Here is a 20,680-nt window from a genome sequence, read left to right on the forward strand (position 1 = left end):
TGTAACGTCGTGTCGGAAAGAATGATCAGGCAAAAGTGCCTGTGTTTGATGTAAAGGTTGGAGGGTGAAGATAGTCGCTAAAATGAGAAGTGTGTCTGATGAATGGCCTGCTGAATGCTCAAGGAGCCTGAGAGCCTCGTCATAATAAGAAAGTAAATGGAAGCAGACCATCGCCATCGATTCCTCTAAAGGAGAATCTAGGGAAAGAACGCCTATAGAACTCGTAAGCCAAGCACAAGACGGCTACAGAGAAAAACTAGAAGTGAAGGATCAACCTACTGGTGGCTGTGAAATAAAGAAAGAGCAAGGAAAAGTTAGTCCCCAACAATTATAAAGGTTAATTGTTAGAATCCGCTCAGGACTGAAAATTGTTAACTTTGTCGACGGATAGCTTGAGATAGGCCAAGAACTCTAATAAATAGCAAGAAACTGGGTTAGGTGGGGAAGGAGAGAGAGAGAGAGAGAGAGAGAGAGAGAGAGAGAGAGAGAGAGAGAGAGAAAATACTATCTATCTCTGATATAATGGCACTGCATTACCAGGGTACCTGCCCGCCCACTGATGACGAAGCCAAATAGCTTCGAAACGATCGTCTGAGTGGTAGTATCCTCTGAAAATAAATAGCAGTAGTCTTCTCTACTAGAGAAGCATTATTTATTTGAAGTAGTCCAATACCAGCTATCTCGTTGTGAGATACAATTAAAACGATGCCTTTTACACTACATACGTAGTTCAAATTTATGGGTAAACTATGGTGTATCTACACCGATATTATATAGTTAATTACCTAAACCCATAAGGAATTATGCCTTGTGCATTTCGTCTTCTAATGGCATTGTGTAGAATATACGTTATGTGCTCAGGATTATGTTGCATAAGTGCTCAAGGGAGAATATATGTATCCCTAAGTTGTATACGTTTGTGAAAGAAAAAACAAACAAAGGGGTAGATATTTGATTGATAATTGGCTAGAGGAGCAGTATTTTGTAAGAGTAAAAGGATTGTGTTCAGCGAGTTGTATAGTTTGAGATTGTTAGAGGAAAGGTGTTGTGTGTACAAAAAGATTTGAAAGAAAATTTTAGATTAATTGGAAAAAAATGATTGATGAATATGTATAAAGGAGGTAGAAGGAAGTTTTATTGATCCTGAAGTTGTTCTTAAATCAAAAATAATACACAACTACCTAAATTCGGTTCCAAAGCACGGGGTATAACGACACATAACCAGATAAATAAATAAAATAAATAGTAAGAAACCCCGGTTCTCACAAATGCTCAGAAATAGTCTGCCGGCGTACTGGGCATACCTTCCTTGGTAGCAATATCCCATAAATGTTAGATGTGTTCATCACTAACATGTCCAAGGTTGCAAAACACGAATGCTAAAACACGTACTTTAACCATCCGACTTCCATTCATGCTTCTGCAATTAACTAATAAATATATCATCCAACATAATTACACAAAATTATTAATTGAGATCCTTGAAATTAAATTCCTTGAAATTAAATTACACTAAAATTCGATTAATGTGCGTCGCCCCTATCCCTCTGATTCTTGGGCCTTCATAAGAATGCGCCAAGATAACAAATCTCTGTTTTTAATTCCTTTATGCATTTCGCGTTTTACTATCCTGTGACAAGACTCATGTCGAAAAGGCCAGTCAGCTTCAGGAAAGTAACACAATTTTTAATATTATTTTAGCATTCGTTTTTAATTATGGACCTAATGTCTTCTTTCGTTTAGGGCTTTGTTCGTGACTTGATGTATTTTGGGATCGGATTTTGGAGATCTTGGACCTTCGGTTCTGGATTCATCAATTTTTTTCTTCGAGTGTAACGAATTCATTTAAACTATTTTTATACTCATTTGAATAACGGAGAGTGTCAGCATTGAAGTGTTCTACAAGCTATCAGTGCGGTAATTCCTTTTATTTCATTACTAATAAAAAAATAATAATAATAAATAAATTTTTTTTTTATACCCGAGACGACCACACGTCTAGGGTATAAAAAAAAGAGGAGTTCACAAGACGGAGAGAATACAAGAAACAACACCGTATTTAGCAGTCAGGCAGACCTACAGAAGTGAGAGTACAGCGTGAACTTCTGATTTTCTTCTCGTTTTTCAACCTTCAATCCTTCGCTTCTTTCCAGGGGGCTCATCATCATAAAAAAAAAAAAAAAAAAAAAAAAAGGGGAGAATGCGAACTACTGTATAAAACAAATGGAAATAATGCACAGATCCTAAATTTATTTTACATCACGTTCGAAGTTCGCATATTTGGCCTAGAATTCTCACACACCGAATTTTGATATTCCATTTCTTTTACTAAATTGTCACACACACACACCGAATTTTCGCGTACACACAATGGTCTCCGCCCAGTTGTCATATACTAGACTGACGTGATCCTCTTCAGGAATGGGCAAAAAAAAAAAAAATAATAATAAAATAATAATAATAATAAATAAATACATAAATAATAAATAAAGAAAAATATATACATTTGCAAAATATAAAACACAGTATATGAAAAGTGACCTATAAAGATATGACAGAAATAAATTAAACATCCTTCTTTAAGTTAAAGAGTTTTCTCGTATAATTATATGAAGTTAATTAAAATATATTTTTAGAGGAATATTTACTGTTTAAAGATTTAAGTACCTCTTGGGGTTCTCTTCTCTTTCTCTCCAAGCTGTCTGTCTTATCTCGACCTCCTAAACGCGGAGACGCTTGGCCACTTATCGTAATTTGTTGGCAAAAAAGTCCTTCCATGCTGTCAAAGTCCAAATCATTTGGACTACCGTTGTGTGCTTTAGCGACTAAAGTCCACAGATTTTTACGGCCAACAACTTTATGACTTGGAATTTTGTTCCAGTTCAGCGTTTTCATCTTTGTTTTTGGTTTTGGAGTTTCTTGTTGAGGTAACCTGACTGGGGGATCTTGAGCGAGTTGTGCAGGCGACGAAAAAGGACTAAGTCCAGGAGGGGTAGGAGAAGGTGGAGGTGGTGGAATAGGGGACGGGCTTCGAAATCCATTGATAGCAGACAAAGGAGGTGGCGGAGGAGGTGGAGGTGGAACACAGGAGTTTAATGGAGGAGGAGGTGGAGGCGGAACACCGAAGTTTAATGGAGGAGGAGGTGGAGGTGGTGGTGGCGGTGGAGGAATACCAGCTCCAGGAGGAGGTAAAGGTGGCGGAGGTGGAGGAGGCGGTGACATTGTATGAGACCTTGAACCATCATTCTGTGGACTGAATGACTGAACAGAATTCGTAGGGGACAGCACGCCTGGAGTGCGAGAACCTTCTGTAAAACTCAGTTGCATCGGAGTTCGCTTTCGTGTTCGCCCTTCGGCGTCTTCTACTTTATGGCACGAGCACTGACACCGTCCTTCTACTAGTCTCAATTTATTCAAACTGTGATGATAACTGGGGGACCGGAGGAGTTTTTCGGAATCCTCTTTAGTTTCCAAAAGAGTTGCTCGGTGAACCAAGGTTTCTGCTGTGTCCCAGATTATATCAGAAATTGGCTGAGATGAATCCACCCTTAGTAGATGTTGAAGAACATTGAGAAAGGGGATTTCTTGCGGAGTTTCCGCCACCTGATTAAATAGAAAAAGATTTTAAAATCTTATAATAAAAGTTTATCACTTAATTATACAACAAATATTAAATTACTAGACAGTGTACAATTTTAAAACTTCTTTCAACCAAATTCCAAAAAATCAAATGGAATGTGATGTCAGTAACTTTTACTTCGACAAGTTACAAAACTGACCTTAACTACACCTGTTATCTAGTATTTGAAATCAGTTTGAAAATTTGTAATTGCTAACCTGTCGTAATATGGCGTAGAACACATCTAGGTGACTGTTGAGGTCAACACCATCAGGCCCCGTTAGTTGACCTTCGTCTGTGTACCTCTGCTCATCAAATACATCCAGTTGAACGGCTAAATCTGAATCTCCACTTTCGACACACTCCCTTCTGATTAAAACAAGTACACAAAAAGTAATTTTTGTTGTATTTTTTAAATAATAAAGTTAAACTATCAGTTGTCTGTAAGTTTATAATCCTGTTTCTTTCGAAAATCTATTATCTTAAAACTAAAAAACTACTTTTAAAATTAAATTAAAAGAAGTTTGGCTTGCTTAAAATCTGCACAAGACCTATTACGGAGGTAGTTCAAATATAAAAGAGATTTTTTTTTAATTGCCGGTTTATTAAGAAATCCAAAGTTACTCCTCCACCTGGTCATCAGGTGGAGGAGTAATCATTAAATCAATATTAATAAAGGTAAAATCGATACAAGGAAGAAGTGGTCTAACGAAGGCATTATATAATGGAATAACTGATAAAAGGCAATTATTCCATAATGTCCTTAATAGAAAAATTCATGGGCTGTCCTACCTGTTGGAGGGCATGTCGGATTGCACAATTACTTCTAAGTGCTTTTCATTGTTAACTGCCTTAAAGTTGTTGCTTCCCAAATAATAAAATAATCTGAAATTATTTTATTATTATTATCGAAATGTCGAACCCTACTTTTCCCAAAGTTGTACTTTACTGCCATTTTTCAGACCAACTAACTTTATCCAGGTCTTTTTTTGAGGCAAAATATCTCGGTTAATATCTACCACCATTTCACTTTTCAGTCATCAGCGAACTTAGACATTAAACTTGTTAGGCATTCATCAAAGTCATTACAAACAAAAGGACCAACAATGGACTCATTACTGAACCCTTTGGAACTCCACTCTATCCTTCAACATATTAAGAGCAACGGCCGTTTATAACCACCCTTGGTCTTCCATTATTTAACCACCCTTTTGTTAGTAAAAAAAAGTAAGTAAAGTGCAGCCATTATTAACCCACTGCAGGATGGAAGCCTCCTCAACAATTCATGTTGAGGGAAATTGACCATAATCTGCCACGCTGGTCCAGTGCGGGTTGGCAGATCGACCGTATTCAGTAGTCAGGGGCTTGAACCCCGGTCTACTCAAAGAGCGTGTGCTACTGCACTCCCGCTCCTGCCCACTCGGTTTACTAGAAGCAAAAAACCGCGCAATCCTCGTCTGAGACCAACTAACTCAGCCAAGGAGTGAAAAAAGGCCCATTAAAATTCCTCGCGTAATTGATGCAATTCGAACTCAGATCTTCTCCAGATGGTGTGGGAGGATGATGATTATAACCACTGTGCCACCGTCGAGGGCCTGTTCGCTTAGGTGTTATGGTATAAAAAGCTTTACTACGTTTAAATGTATACCATGTAAAAATTATTCTTTATATCCAGTTCTTTTGTGACAACTTCACGACAGCTTATCACATTAGCTAGACACGATTTCGCAAGTGGAGGCACAAGTTACTGATGGGATTTATCCCATCAATTACTTTTGGCCTTTTCACATTCAAGCATGGCAAGTTCTCACCAATCCGCTTTCGGTGATCGCACAATCGTCTAGTTCTTGACAGCTGTTATCTGAGCCAGTAGTGCTATCAATCTTAAAAGAAATCCTACGTATAAATATTTATGTAAAAATTCATTTAGCTCAACAGCTTTCCGTTTAGGATGTTATTTGGTATACACTTGAGTAACATCAGTGAACTTACCGAAGCTACCTTGTAGTGGACCAATATGGTTAAGTCCCTTCCTTTTAGTGTTCACACATGAAAAAAATTCTTTATTACTCCCCTTCGATCTCTTTGCCAATGATATTAAAAAGTCTTTCTTAATATTGCCTGAGTAATGTTATTACAATTAATTTATACTTGTAATGTATAAAGAGGCACTGAACTAGTATTCAGTGATTCTTCATAATTTACATTCACCACTTCATTTTTCTGTTACTGAATTCATTAATTCTCTAGTCATATGTCTGGAATAATAAAGCTTTAAAGGTGTAAAAAGATGGAGAGCTTCTAGAATTACTTCTTTAAACAGTTTCATTTAGCAGTTGCACTTGTTAGATTCGCTAACTGTTCCTGTTGAATTGAAAATACGTCGTGCTATAGTTAGCACGCAGTAGTTTAATTAGTACACGGTAGTAAAGGAAAATGAGAAGTTCTGTAACGCATCGTGAAGTTATTTTCTGCCGAAAAAACGTGAAACCGGGAGAAATTTTAACCAGACTTAAAGCTCGTTATGACAATGAATGTTTATCATAAGCAAGACTTCGTTCAAGACTTTGCACCGTTTGCCATTAACTTGGAGTCTACGAGCAAGATAGTGGTTAGCGTTTTCTTGGAAGCAAATGATGTCATCTGCATTTTCTTAGTGAGTGGAAAGATAATAATTCAGATTACTATCTCAAGCTGTTGAAGAATAAGGAAAAGCCAACAATACCGCATTGTTAAAGCATAGAAGTCAATACTCCAGAGGCATCTGTTTCCACCAAGACACCAGGAGTTGCACGGTCATAGTGATAACGAACGCATACGTAGAGGGATCTGAAATTGGAGATGCTTCCTCACTACCACACCCTACAGTAAGGGGTGTGGTGCCTTTTGCTCCTTGTAATTTGTTTGGACCCTTAAAAGAGTTGTTACTTAATTCGAGGACTTATTACAGAAATAGGAAGCAAGTGATGTAGTCGCTATGCAGTCACAACGGGCATTGGTTAACATGCACAAATTTTTAGTGTCAGTCTAGTTTAATTATATTGATACAGAGAGACGTCAGTTTGGGGGGCACATAATTTTAAAAAAATAATAATTTTAAGAAATATTCCTAGTACTATGACTTTTGCTGACACGATTTAAGGCGCTTTAAATTTCATTATTGAAAAATCAAACAAGGCACTGGATGGGATGTGTTCAGTGCGTATAGATGAAGATTTGCCTAGATGGCCAATACAGAAGATACATAAATAAATAATAAATAAAAAAGTTACTTTTCCACAATTTCTTTCATATCATAATGAGATAATGGGTTAATCAAGTAAGAATATAAATAACTTAAATTATTACCGTAGCTTGCTAATCACATCCAGAACTTTCAAACCTGAAACAGAAAGGAAAATAATCAACATTATATATAAAAATTCATAAGAATTTAAACGCAACCATTTTAGCATATTAAATTTTAATTAAAATCATACAGATAATTTTCATTTAAATTTAGATTACTTGACCCATTACTGCTTAAAAATACGCTGTTCTTAATAATTATATAACTGTAAAATTCTTTAATTATATTCAGTAGAACTACTATTGCCTATATAATTGTCTAAAATGGAGTTTTTTAACTTAAATAATTTACTGATATATTCTCATATATTATTATTTTATAGTTACATAAAATATTCTGCAAAAAAATTATCATATTCTCTGTATTCGAAACAAATAATCCTGCAAACTCATTCTGTTTAAACTCATTGACCATCAAAAATGATCAATGAAAATTGGGTCCTAATATACTGTATACTTAATAAAATCAACTACTCTGTTTACTTTTAGCAATCGTTGTTGTTAAAAATAAGTACGGTCTGATTGGTGAACATAAGATTTCGAATTTACATATTAAATTATTTAACATATACAGGATTCGATAACAAAATCATAGCACAGTAGTCTACTCAATCCAAACAACACTTTCGATAAAAGGATAGGAAAACAAATTCTTACCGATGAATTCATTTCGAATTCGTATCCGATCTTTCAGTGATGGTGCTGAGATAATAATGCAGTTCACAAACGCCACAAGAGAAGTTTGATAATCGACAGTTTTCGTGTTTCTTAATTCATCGACTATAAGCTTGAGACGATACCTTTCGCTCTTGTTGGTCTAACAAAAATAAGTGTTATTGAAATCAAATGAATATAATTAATATTTTATTAACGTAATATACACTGAGTGATCACTGAATTATGACCATCCCTATGAAAACTGAATGCGACCCGTTGACCACGTGTGGTACGAGAGTGCGCAGTTAGTCGAACTAAGTAGCATAGATAAGGTGTCAGTGGTTCAGTAGGTAGTAAAATTCCGAGCGTGATGGGTAAAAGGAAGGATTTATCGGACTTTGATAAAGGACAGGTTGTGGGTGCTCGACGAGCTGGTGCCTCGATTTCTCAAACAGCTGAACTCTTCGAGAGCCGCCGTAGTTAAAGTGTATCAGGACTGGCGTCAAAATGGTCAAACAACGACCCGACGGCAAAAACGCAAAGGTCAGCGAAAGGTTGATGTTAAAGGTGAGAGCCAGGTCCGACGACTCGTACAGGCGAACAGGCGCAGCACTATTGAAGAGTTGACTACCCAATACAACATGAGCCAACCCGGAACAATATCTGGCATGACCATGCGTCGCACGTATGGGCTATACCAGCAGATGACCCCTACGGCATCCTCTTCTAACCATGGTTCATCGGCGTAAAAGACTCGCCTGGTGCAAAGAGCATGCAAGTTGGACGTTAGAAGACTGGAAGAAGGTATGCTGGTCGGATGAGTCACGTTATTTATTCCACACCGTGGATGGTCGCGTACGGATTTGGCGTCAACAACATGAGGCTCTTGATCCATCATGCATGGTATCAAAAGTGCAGGCCGGTGGAGGCAGTTGTGTGGTGTGGGGCATGTTTCACTGGCAAGAACATGGACCCCTGGTGCATGTAGAACAACGTATCAGTGGTCTCCGCTATCGTCAACTGCTTGCTGATTATGTACACCCCGCTATGTTACACTTTTTCCCGAATGGCTATGGTGTCTTCCAAGATGATAATGCGCTGAGCCATCGGGCACTTGTTATGCAGTAATGATTTGAGGAACACAGTTCTGACTTCCAGCATTTTGAGTGGCCTCCGAACTCCACCGATATCAATCCCATAGACCATTTGTGGGACGCTATGGAAAGGCATATCAGGCGGCTGGATACACCAATCACCTCCATACCTGAATTGCTGACCGCATTACACATAACTTGGTTAGCCATACCTCCCGAACGCTTCCGACATCTTGTTGAATCAATGCCATGTCGGATAGCTGCTGTACTGAGGGCAAAAGGAGGACCTACGAAGTATTAGGTAAGTGGTCATAATTCAGTGATCACTCAGTGTATTTATAGTGAGAGTAATAAAAAATAAGCATATCATTTGGAACTGAGGCAAGGCGAGCGTTTATGAAAATAAGGCCTAGATTCTCGCTGAATTAAAAATTTCGTTTAAACTAGAGAGCTGTGAACTAGAGATATGTGCATACCCTTCCGTCTACTCTCACCAGTGGCGACGCACTATTTAGTGTACAAATACACTCTCTTCCAACGTATATTAAGAATACTAAATGAAAAACAAAACATCTAGTTAGAGAAAAGAATTTTAATGTCGTATATGGCTCCCCATGGATTTTAATGATATCAATAACCCTCCGGGGATGCTTTCTACAAGTTTTTTTGGTATGTGGAAAATGGAATCTTACTCCATTTCTCCTATGAATGACGAGTTCTCTGCTTGAACCAGGAACGTGTGTTTCTGGCTATTAATTGCCTGTTTCTAAAACGTCTTAAAGATGTTTTACTGGATTCAGATCTGGGCTGGAGAAAATGGAAGGTTCATCATATTATTCTGCCGAAACCACTGTTGTACTAACCATACTTTGTTATGGTTTGATATAAATATGGCCAACCTGACCAAAGAATTACCATAATATAATACAGGTAAGGCGAAATTGTCCAGAATTTCGTAACAGATTGTTGCATTCATGGTTTCATGGATTTGAACTTGGTTCACAACCAGTGAACTAAATCCATCACGCTACCAGCACTAAACTTCATTTCTGGTGCAATTCAGTCTGGATGAAACCGTTCTTTGGGCATATTCATCCTGAAGTATACCCATCTGATGTCAAGACTGAACGGCATAATTCATCTCCTCACATTACGTTCTATCACTGCAGCACCCACCCTATTAATTAATAGGGTGGGTGCTTCAGTAGTTCGAAGCTGCACACAAATCCAACATTTGGCGAGAACATTGCTTCTGCAAAGGCGTCAGCAATCTTGGAACCTATTGTGCGGAGACCTCAGACATGTGCAGATGGTCATCCCCACACCGGGTGGAAAGCTATCTTCACTCCGATCGTCACTTACGCATCCGGTGCATGGTTTCAAAAAACTACAACAGCAGTAAACAGACGTATCACGGACCAAATTCACAGATCCATCCTCCTAACCATCACTCGCGCTTGCCGCACGGTGAGCACTCACGCCCTGCAAGTGCTCGCAGGCACTCTCCCGCTGGACCTAGAAATCATACAACGCGGCCTACTATACTACCTAGACAAAGGCACCCCACAGACTTTTCTGGGGTTCACTATTGACCTAACCAGCAACAGAAATGTGGAAAAGAAGAAGATACAAACTCACCTGCAGCAGGCATGGCAGGAAAGGTGGAGCAACTCTCAAAAGGGAGAGATCACAAAGAAATTTCTACCCAATATTGAACAAAACTACCCAACCTCACCCAACTGGTTCTCCCCAGGTCTACAAGCAACGTACCTCTTAACTGGACACGGAGCTATTAATGCCAAACTGTCTCTACTTGGGATTCAGGTTGATCCAATTTGCACTTGCGGGGGGCTGGAGAGCTGGCAGCACCTAATGTATGACTGCAGGCTCTATGAAGACCTACGTGGTGTTTTACTCACCAGAATCCACTACTTACCACAGGGACAAGAACATCACCTCCTAGACACAAAGGAGGAGTATCAAGCCTTCTCGGATTATGCACAGGCACTGTTCACGAGGAGGAGGACGAGGAGAAACCAAATGGCCGCAGCCCACAACCCACTACCATTATAACCAAAGAACATCTATTCTTCAGCTCACCGGGCTCCCTTGCCTGGTGCCTTTCCACCCCCTCCCCTGCGCCGGTGGTGGGACAGTCCCCCCGGCGCCCCCTACTTTCTCCTGGTGAGGCATGGGCATGCCTCACTGACTTCTGGGGTTGCCTACTCTATCATCCCCATATTTCTGCCTTAACCCCCCCAGCCTTCAGTCTCCCACCCACTCTATCTTTATGCTAGCGAATGTCCCACACACAAAAACTTAATTATGTCAAAATTCCCGTTCGCCCATTCTTTCGGCCTTTATTATGCAAGCATTATCCCCCTCACCTAACGATCATCAAACCGACGATGATGGATATATGTCTCTGTCTGTACGTACGTGCATATAAAAGAGCGCGCGCGTTTTTTTTTTTTTTTTTTTTTTTTAGGTTCTAGCCTCTGAAATCTCAGGAAATTAGGTGGCAGGACCTGCCAGAGTGAAACTAAAACTATTGGTTCCTGGTCTGCCTCCACGGGGCGAAGGTGGGGCAACGTTGGGCCTCAGCAGGGGTCCAGCGGCTAAACGACCAGATGAACAACGGTACACGACATCACACAGATACAAAGCCTACACACTTTTAAATCTCTGGCATTTCCCAGTGAACTGGTACACCCACAATGAAAGCAACACGGAGATGGGGGAAACCCCTGGTGCCGTCTGACACTAAATACACCTTACACCGGGTGGAAAAGTCCCGGGTTCGAATCCCGTCGATAACGCGAGGAACTTGAATGGCCTTTTTTTTTTTTTTTTTTTTTCATTCCGTGGCTGAGTTAATCGGTCTCAGGGGTAAATAGCAAGGTTTTTTTTCTCCAGAAACTGGGTTTTTTTCGTCCAGCAAAACAGGCAAATCAACTAGAGAACACACGCAATTTACAGACAAAATAAATATAAGGGTAGATGTAATCATTTACGGGTGACCCTAATATCACAATTTGGTCATGTAAAATGCTGTGGGCAGACCCATAACTAATTTCCACTGCATTTGCAATGAAATGAATTGTCACAAGTCTGTCACTCAGCACCAGCTGCTCAACCTTTGCAACAGCCTCACTGTCTGTGGATGTTGATGGCCTTTCTTCTCTTGGCTCGTCAAAGACACTTGTACGACCGCATTGGAACTCCCGTTTCCACTTTTTTACAGTATTATAGGATGGACAATTCTGCCCATACACAGCTTTCATTTCTTCGTTAATTTCCTGAGCTTTCTTGCCCTGCAAATGCAGGAACGTGATCACTGCTCGATACTCCACTTTGTCAACCACAGCGTCCTTTCTCAGATTCCGGGTTCCACCTCTGGTGTACGATCACCTACGGGAATGAAATTTCACATGATGGTTACTGAATATGTAGACAACTGATATTAAAATCGGCATCGTCCTACTGATGTTTTATCTAGGTGAGGGTACGAATTTTCTGATACCCCTCGTATAACCGTGTGACTAATATACATTTAAAAGTCAGGAATTAAAACTTCTTCAGTGGAAATTAATAAAAGCCTCCCGATGTGGCTGGCCAGACAACGACTAAAGGGCTTATAATCCCCTTAGTAAAACAATGTTTTTTTAACTGTTACGTGATAATTAAACCAATATGATTCCCCAGAATACTGCATTAATCCCCCTTTCATAAAATCGCCACTGTCCGTCCTCATTTCCAATTTTTTGACCAAGATTTGTCACTGGTCAAAAGACCAACAAATACAAAATGTAGCAGACGGAATAAAATCGGCAACGAGTACAAAATGCAGAAAGAATAAAAAGCCATAATGCAAGAGGTCAACTAGACTGCCATCTATCAAAATCTGTGACCCACAGATGACTGCGGGAGTGGAAGAATTAGTTAAGGTAATCCTGTAATTTTTTTCATGTTAAACAATATATCTTTTAGATTACTTTTTAATGAAAGAAGTAATTTGTTAATTGTTATGTATCAGGGAAAAAATTACTATAAATAACATATCTGAGAATTATTTAGGACCTTATCAATGCCATTTGAAACAGTATAGTACATGATACAAGTATTAAATATTTTTGAAAATTACATACATTAGCGAAAAGCATATAATTATATCACATTCACCTCAAAATGGAACTGAAATTTTATTCTTTCCTCCATTCCTCTGTGACCCGGAGAAATTATGACAAAACCTGTAGATCAGGCTGTAGAGAGGGAGAGGTGGTAACTCTACTCACAATGCCGACATATCGGTTATCGTTATATATATTTTACAAGCACTTCGTGGAAAAACATCAGGAGTTGTATTTTATTATTATTATCTTTTATAGAAAGGTACTTCGTGACTGAGAATCAAGACCAAAACTTGGATATGTCACCAATCAGAATAAATGAAGAGGGTAAATTTTAACAGTCCTTGCTTCAGATCAGTAATTACACTTTTGTGCAAAATTTAAGGACCAATTAGGTTTTCACCTGTAGCTTCTCATAGGGGTGGCCTGGATATGAGAAAAGCATACCAAAGGAACTTCGTGAGGTACAGAAATGATGAAGGAAACAACACCGACACAACAACGGAAACAAAACATAGCACTGGCTGCGATGATACAGATACACTGCCAAAGATGGAACAAAGGAAAGAGGTGGTCCTCAGTAGGAGATATGGCCCCCCCTAATATCGATGCAGGCACCGCCTGTCCATACTTAGAACAATGTTGTTGATAAGTTCTTGCGGTAACATCATCCATTCCTCTGTTAGCGGCATCTTCAGCTGGTGAACATTTTCTGGTGGGTGTGGACGTGCCGCTAGGCCGCTCTGGGGAGTCGCCATATGTGTTCGATGGGATTTAGATCTACGGAAACGGGCAGGCCAATCCATACGAACAATATCTTCACTTTCCAAAAGCATACCAACAGCAGCAGTGCGATGGGGTGTGGCGTTATCATCCATAAACACGAACTCGGGGCCAATGGCACCTCGGAACAGACGCACATGGGGAATAATTACCTCAGTACAGTACCGCCTTCCAGTATCTGGAGTTGTGTACGTCCATCCAAGATAAAGCCTCCTCAGACGAGAATACCTCGACCGCCATATCGATCCCTTTCAGTGATGTTTACGGGATGATACCGTGTGCCAACCTCTCGCCAGATTAGCTGACGTCCAGAATCGCTGCTGAGACTGAATCTACTCTCATCAGTAAAGAGTACCTTAAGTAAACATTTTGTGGTTGTAACCATTAGAAATAGTGTTGGTCCTTAGGTTTTGCACAGCAGTGTACAATGATATAACTAAGATTGTATACTGTTATTGCTTGAAGCATCATTTTGTAGGTACATAGTAATAAATGTAAGAAAAGCTGCACAAAAGGCATTATTACAGCAATGGTAATTATGTAATTAGCAGGCAATAAAATATTTAGTGATAATAATAATATTCGGTGAACCATGAACTTGACCACCTTATTCAGTGTGCAGACATCGTCAGATTTGTCAAGAGCCAGAGACTTACCTGGTTGGGAAATGTTATGAGAATGGATGATAGCAGAACAACCAAGAATATAATGAAATGGAAGCCTACAGGGAGGAGGGCAAGAGGAAGACCACAAAAAAAGATGGATGGATGGATGGATGACGTAGAAAACGACTTAAAGACCACGAGAAAAAGAAGTTGGAGAAGTTTGACTCCTGAGAGGGCTTATTGGTGGAACATCGTCGAGGAGGCTAAGACCCACCCTGTGTTTATAATTCCAGAAGAAGAAGAATAATATTCGGTTGCTGGATAATGAAGAAAACCAGTATTATATATATATATATAGACAGGGTTTTTAAAATTAAAGTATCCCTATGTAGAGGGCTCTGGAGCGAGTTCTAAGGCTACTACTGAAGAAAAATTTGAACAGGCACAATAAAGAATGCGCTCGCCATTTATTGAAAAAAAAAAATTTGTTTCTTGGTTACGATTATGCAACTAACTTACATTATTACATAATCGTAAGTTATTGCCACAGCGCCACTACTCAGCTCTACTGTACTGTATGAAAGGAAAGCAGTCTCTTCAAAATCATACAGTAGATGTTTGCCTGCACTACAGCAGCAATGCCAACAACGTTGCAGGAAAAGGCGCTATTAGTGAAGCTGCGGATATCAGAGAATTCCGGCGTCAGAAGCGCATAAGGCGTGGACCTCTATCACTGTTTGTGCTGTCTGCAAAATGATTGCGAAATTTGAAGCGACAGCACATCTGGGTGTTCAACCAGGTAGAGGTCGAAAACGAGTGAACTCCTCTCGTGTTGAAGATGTGGCTATGCCTGACGTGGATTTATCGAGTCAATCTCCATGTGGTAGCGCAAGTGTGCCAGCTATTTCTCGTGAAGTGGACATGCCGTATTCCACTGTAAGGCTAATAATGCGTCAGGTGATGCGGTATTATCCTTACAAGATGCACATGCTACAGCAGCTAAAGCATGGTGATGCGGTATTATCCTTACAAGATGCACATGCTACAGCAGCTAAAGCATGGTGATGCAAATATTCGTTTCACATACGCACTTTTGTTTCTGGCGCGATTGACAGTGGATATCACTTGGCCATGGAACATCCTCTGGAGTGATGAAGCCCACTTCTGCTTAAATGGACAAGTGAATACGCACAATTGTCGCATTTGGGCAACAGAAAACCCTCGAGTTATCCAAGAGGTCCCGTTGCATTCACCAAAAGTGACAGTGTGGTGTGGATTTACGGCCACATTAATGATTGGGCCATATTTTTTTGAACAGGTAACACCGACTGGACCCCGCACCTGTTCCGTCACTGGACAGCGATATTATGAAATGTTGGCAAATTTCGCAATACCAGAGTTCCAACAACGTGGGTGCCTTCTGGATACCATATTCATGCAAGATGGTGCGCCACTCCACATACACCGTTGTGTCCAAAGATTACTAAGGCAACATTTTACAGACGAACGGGTCATCAGCCGTTGTTTCCAGACATTTTGGCCAACCCGATCATCGGAACTCACCCCATGAGACTTCTGGTTGTGGGGTTTTTTGAAGAACCAGGTGTATTAATTGTTCCTCTGGTCATTTAGCCGCTGGGTCCCTAATGGGGCCCAGCGGCTAAATGACCAGAGGAACAACGGTACACGACAGTACACATATACAAAATCCATATACCTTTAAACCTCTGGCATTGACAGTGTTCTGTTTCACACTCACAATGTACTGTATACTACGGGGAGATGGGGGAAACCCCTGGTGCCGTTTGACAATAAACACACTCTACATTCTGTATCGGGAAGGATGTCAAACTCTGGCAGATCTGAAGGACAACATTAGACGTCATGTGCTGACTATTCCAGTTGACTTGTTACGTTCTGCTGTAGAAAATGCTGTTCTTCGAATGGAAACTGTTGTTGACTAAAATGGAGGACACGTTGAAAAACTGTAGCGCTGTTCAAGTGATTTGTATTGCCACCCAGCGCCACATAGTGACAAATATTTTTTTTCCAATAAATGGCGAGCGCATTCTTTATTGTACCTGTTGTCCAAATTTCTCTTCATTCAACTACTAGTCTTAGAACTCGCTCCAGAGCCCTCTACATAGGATACTTTACTTTTAACAACCCGGTTAGCATTTCAAGCTGTTATAAGCTGTCAGAGTTTTGACCAAGTCTGTGAATAGACATGTCAGCATTTCAACTTTTCGCAATTCGATTGATTACCTCCTTTTATGTCTGAAAACGCTTTCACAACAACCTTTTCTTTTAAATAGCATTTAACAAAACATGAGCAACTTAACCGATTTAAACTAACAACAAACTGATATCGACAGATTGATTTCAATGAAACGTCTACCCTTTGAAAGAAATGAATCGTTAGGATTCCACTGAATATAAAATGAAGCATACAATGTAGATGTCCTGGTTTCAACAAAAATTTAATGATACTGTATATATCCAGTAATAAATTTAATGACAAATGACAAGAATGTAGCTTTCAGGGTAAAATGGACCCTTCATCAGCAATATACAGATTCTAACGGAATAATGACGTTAGAGACAAAATTTAATAGACACAAGAGTTGTGCGCGCTGTGATGTGTGCATGGCCGCAAGATTGAACATTCAACTACTAGATTGGCGCTCATTGTTGGCGTACGAACTTCTGTGGGTTTGCTACCAGCGTGAAATCTGGATTTCAAGATATCCAGGGTAAAAACTGACCTGGTAAATTGTAGTTATCCAACCCACATATTAGACCAGTGCTTGCTACAAGCGCAAGAGCTCGCAATCAGCCCGAGACCATCATCACCACATGACAATATGCCTACCGCCTATATGACAATATACCTACCGGGCAACGCATTCACCATCTCCAGGGCTGTTTTATATACCAATCTAAAGATCACTCCCTGGAGAGTTCACATAGCATCCAGGAATATTCTTCTTCTGTCTCAGATGCTTACCGGTGTGATTGACGCCCCAGTCTTCATGGAGTTATCGCTACTCCACGTGGTGGACGCAATAATGACAGTCCCTACTTACCGTTGCATTCTATACTGTCCAACCTGTGCTGTCTGAAGAACTTCTTTCCGAACAACGCAGTCACCCTTTTTAATTCATTGGCAATAGACCCTGGGAAATACTCTGAAGGCAAGCAGTACAGAGTGAAGCGCCTCTCTGAAGTTTACAGCTTGCTTGAACTATAGAAGTATAAAGAAGCTTGAACTAGAAAGAAGCTAGGAACTTGAACTTTATAAATAGGATGGAATGACCAAAATATAAAATAACTGTTAGACATCTAATTTTATATGATACTGTGAACTCTTCTAATGTCGATAATTACATTCTGTAAATAATACTGTAAATGATTTACACTTTTGTAAATATTGCAAACATGTTTTGTAAATATTGTATTGTAAAAATTGCCATTCCTGCATTTTTGTACACCCTTCAAGTGATTGCTTTTCAAGTGAAAAGCAATCACTTGCTATCATAATAAACGGATTTAATAATAATAATATATTCCCCTACTGTCCCAGCATGTCGAACCAAATTTCGAAAATCCTCCAGGAATATCGTATAAAATGCGTACAACTACCTGGTAGAAGCTTACGTTCCCTGGTTTCTAACGTGAAAACTCCGGTCGCCCCTCTTTTGCGTAGCGGAGTGTTATACCGCGTAACTTGCAAAGATTGTGGCAGTTGCTACATAGGAGAGAGTTCGATGCGCCTTCAAGACCGCCTTGCGGAGTATTACAGATCAATTCGCCTTGGTGACAATGACCACTCCACAATCGCGGAACATTTCTGGTCGACTCACCATGACCTTATAACGTGATTAGCCATCGCCTCTGGCTATATCATGCAATGATATAGCCAACATATCATGCAATTCAAGAACCATGAATCACTGCAAGGGCACGAGGCTACACCCTATCCTGGAAATAACTGTCTTGAAGCTGGATAAACGCTAGCAGCAAACCCACAGAAGTTCGTGCAAAAACAATGAGCGCCAATCTAGTAGTTGAATGTTCAATCTCGCGGCCATGCGCACATCACAGCGTGCTATTTGGTTATTTTTTTAGGAGCATTAGCAACTAAGGCCATATTGATCCGGGAATATGCGGTGGTCATTCCCTGACCTTTCCGCATCTTCCGTATTTGGTGGTGACGGACTCGAACCCCGGTCTAATCAAGAAGCGTGTGCTATGCACTGCTGCTCCTTCCCACCTGGCTACGGAGGCGCCTTTCACAGCGTGCACAGCTCTGTCTATTAAATTTTGTCTCTAACGTCATTATTCCGTTAGAATCTGTATATTGCTGATGAAGGGCTCCATTTTATCCTGAAAGCTACATTCTTGTCATTTGTCATTAAATTTAATACTGGATATATACAGTATCATTAATCTCCTTATTTACACACATATTAATTAAAAGTATTTTAGTATGAAGCAAAAAATGCATAATCGGAAAGGAAAAACAGTGATTTAAAAAAAAAAAAATTCTTTCTAAATAAAATGTAAAACTGCATATCTCCGGTAGGAGGGGAGGTGTAATTAACAGCACTCCTCAACTAAGTATGTACGGTCCCTACGAAAAATAAAGAAAATAATATATAAATAAAAATTCTTTTTTTTTAAACTCCCCCCCCCCAGACAAAAACTAAAACCCTAAGGGAGAAATCCCCACCAAAATGAGCTTGGAAGACTTTTCTTTCCCTCTCTCTTTTTTTTTTTTTTTTTTACCACTCCAACCCATACATCTTTAACTAGGGAGGAGAACTCCAACCCCTGGAGTGAGTTTAAAATAGCCGCCTTTGTACTTATCGAAAGGCAATGTGTAACAAACACATTTACTGAAGGGGGTACTTCTTCCCACACATACGTATACAAACAAAAGAAATAAATCTCTTCCATTCAAACGATCCCATGACGAAACAGTTAACAGAGGCGTAAATCGTGTCGAGTTTTCCCCTTTCACCGCTATCACGATTCGATATACTTATTGAAAGTTTTGTCCTAACCTTGTAATGCTCCAAAGTCTCGAGGGCACGTAGATGACCTTCACCGCTGTATACACATAAAGCCGACAGAAGCTCGAACACCTGTTTCTTTACTGTCACATTGTCCGTGTCCAGAGCTGAAAAAAATTCAAATAAAATATTAATCGTTAATTTGTTGGAGTAATAATAATTACGGTAATAACAAGGGTCACAATAATAAGCTGGTTGTGTATTTCTGCAGATCCCTTTGTTATTTTAATTAGCATGAATATTCCGCCAGATGGCAGAGCATTTTTTGCTTAATTTACTTGACTACAGGATTGTTATTTACTACGTTACAAGGTCTTGTTTTCTTAATGTTCTTCGCTAATAGTTTCATTTCCCGAGTAGAAGGCCTTAATATTGTATTTTGCTGTTTTTGTAATCGAAATAATATTCAGTTTTGAATTCAGGAGCCCACAACAGAGGCTGGAAATGGTGCTGCGTTCTAACACGTCCGCCATCCAACACATTAAAGGATTACGACTGGCAGTAGCATCATCATGCTTTCAACAAGCTAATAGTGACACTGATTATTTTATTTTAATAAAATAATCAGTGTCACTATTGGCGAAGCCTTACATCTAAAAACAGCCTACAATTCCAAGAGGCCCCACGAAACAGAACACACACAAGAAATAAATATAACATATACATAAAAAGCACATCACAAATATTGCTTCCTCTGCATCTAAAAAACTGGGTTTTCCCGAAAAGCGTCAACTGTCTCCTCAATGACTGCTCTGAATCACCTGTTAGTGGAAGAGGCATCTTGGAGGATGTATTGTGAGGTGCCTGAGAAGCGGTAGTGTTCACAGGGTAGATCCCCACCTATAATCAAAATGGTACCACTCATCCTGCATCCACCCTGTTTACCATAATGATAATATTCCATTCTAATGTAGCACGTCATGACCTTTTTCAACTGTCATTCAGTATCTGGCTCATGCTCCTCCAACTACAACAAGATCCTGCTTCTTCTGAATAGTTGAACTGAAAATTTCAAAGTGCGAATATATAAAAGATGGTTCAAAACCTTCCGGTATCCGCAAATACATAGAGTAGGCGCATTGGTTTCAAATTCCCTTAACTTTGCAAATAGGGAACCATGTCTAATCAAAAGATAAGTTGTATGGAGATTGGGATTAAACCAAGTTGCCCATTGCTTACCATTAGCACGACCATCCGAAAACAGAGCTAAGAGAGAATTATCAGATATGAATCTACAGAAGGCCTGAAAAAGTTGAAGAGCAATCGAGTTCAAAGAGTTGTTTGTTTGTTTGGTTTTTAGGAGCATTAGCAAGTAAAGCCATATCGCTCCGGGAATATGCGGTGGTCATTCCCTTGACCTTTCCGCATC

At 39.8% G+C, this 20,680-nt stretch overlaps 1 protein-coding gene across 1 annotated transcript in view; it reads right to left on the reverse strand.

Moving 5' to 3' along the window:
* Positions 1-20,680, reverse strand: part of LOC150079647 (uncharacterized) — a 205,877-nt gene that overhangs the window by 49,099 nt on the left and 136,098 nt on the right. Inside the window, exons 3-7 of the mRNA XM_090383599.1 lie at positions 19,303-19,418; positions 7,625-7,784; positions 6,968-7,001; positions 3,838-3,988; positions 2,668-3,603 (exon numbers count right to left, since the gene is read on the reverse strand). Of these exons, the coding sequence (XP_090239725.1) occupies positions 2,668-3,603; positions 3,838-3,988; positions 6,968-7,001; positions 7,625-7,784; positions 19,303-19,418 (1,397 nt within the window). The remainder of the gene's footprint in view (positions 1-2,667; positions 3,604-3,837; positions 3,989-6,967; positions 7,002-7,624; positions 7,785-19,302; positions 19,419-20,680) is intronic.

The sequence above is a fragment of the Mastigoproctus giganteus genome, chromosome 10 (assembly GCF_048544385.1).
Source record: "Mastigoproctus giganteus isolate SK-2022 chromosome 10, ASM4854438v1, whole genome shotgun sequence".
Classification (NCBI taxonomy): domain Eukaryota; kingdom Metazoa; phylum Arthropoda; class Arachnida; order Uropygi; family Thelyphonidae; genus Mastigoproctus; species Mastigoproctus giganteus.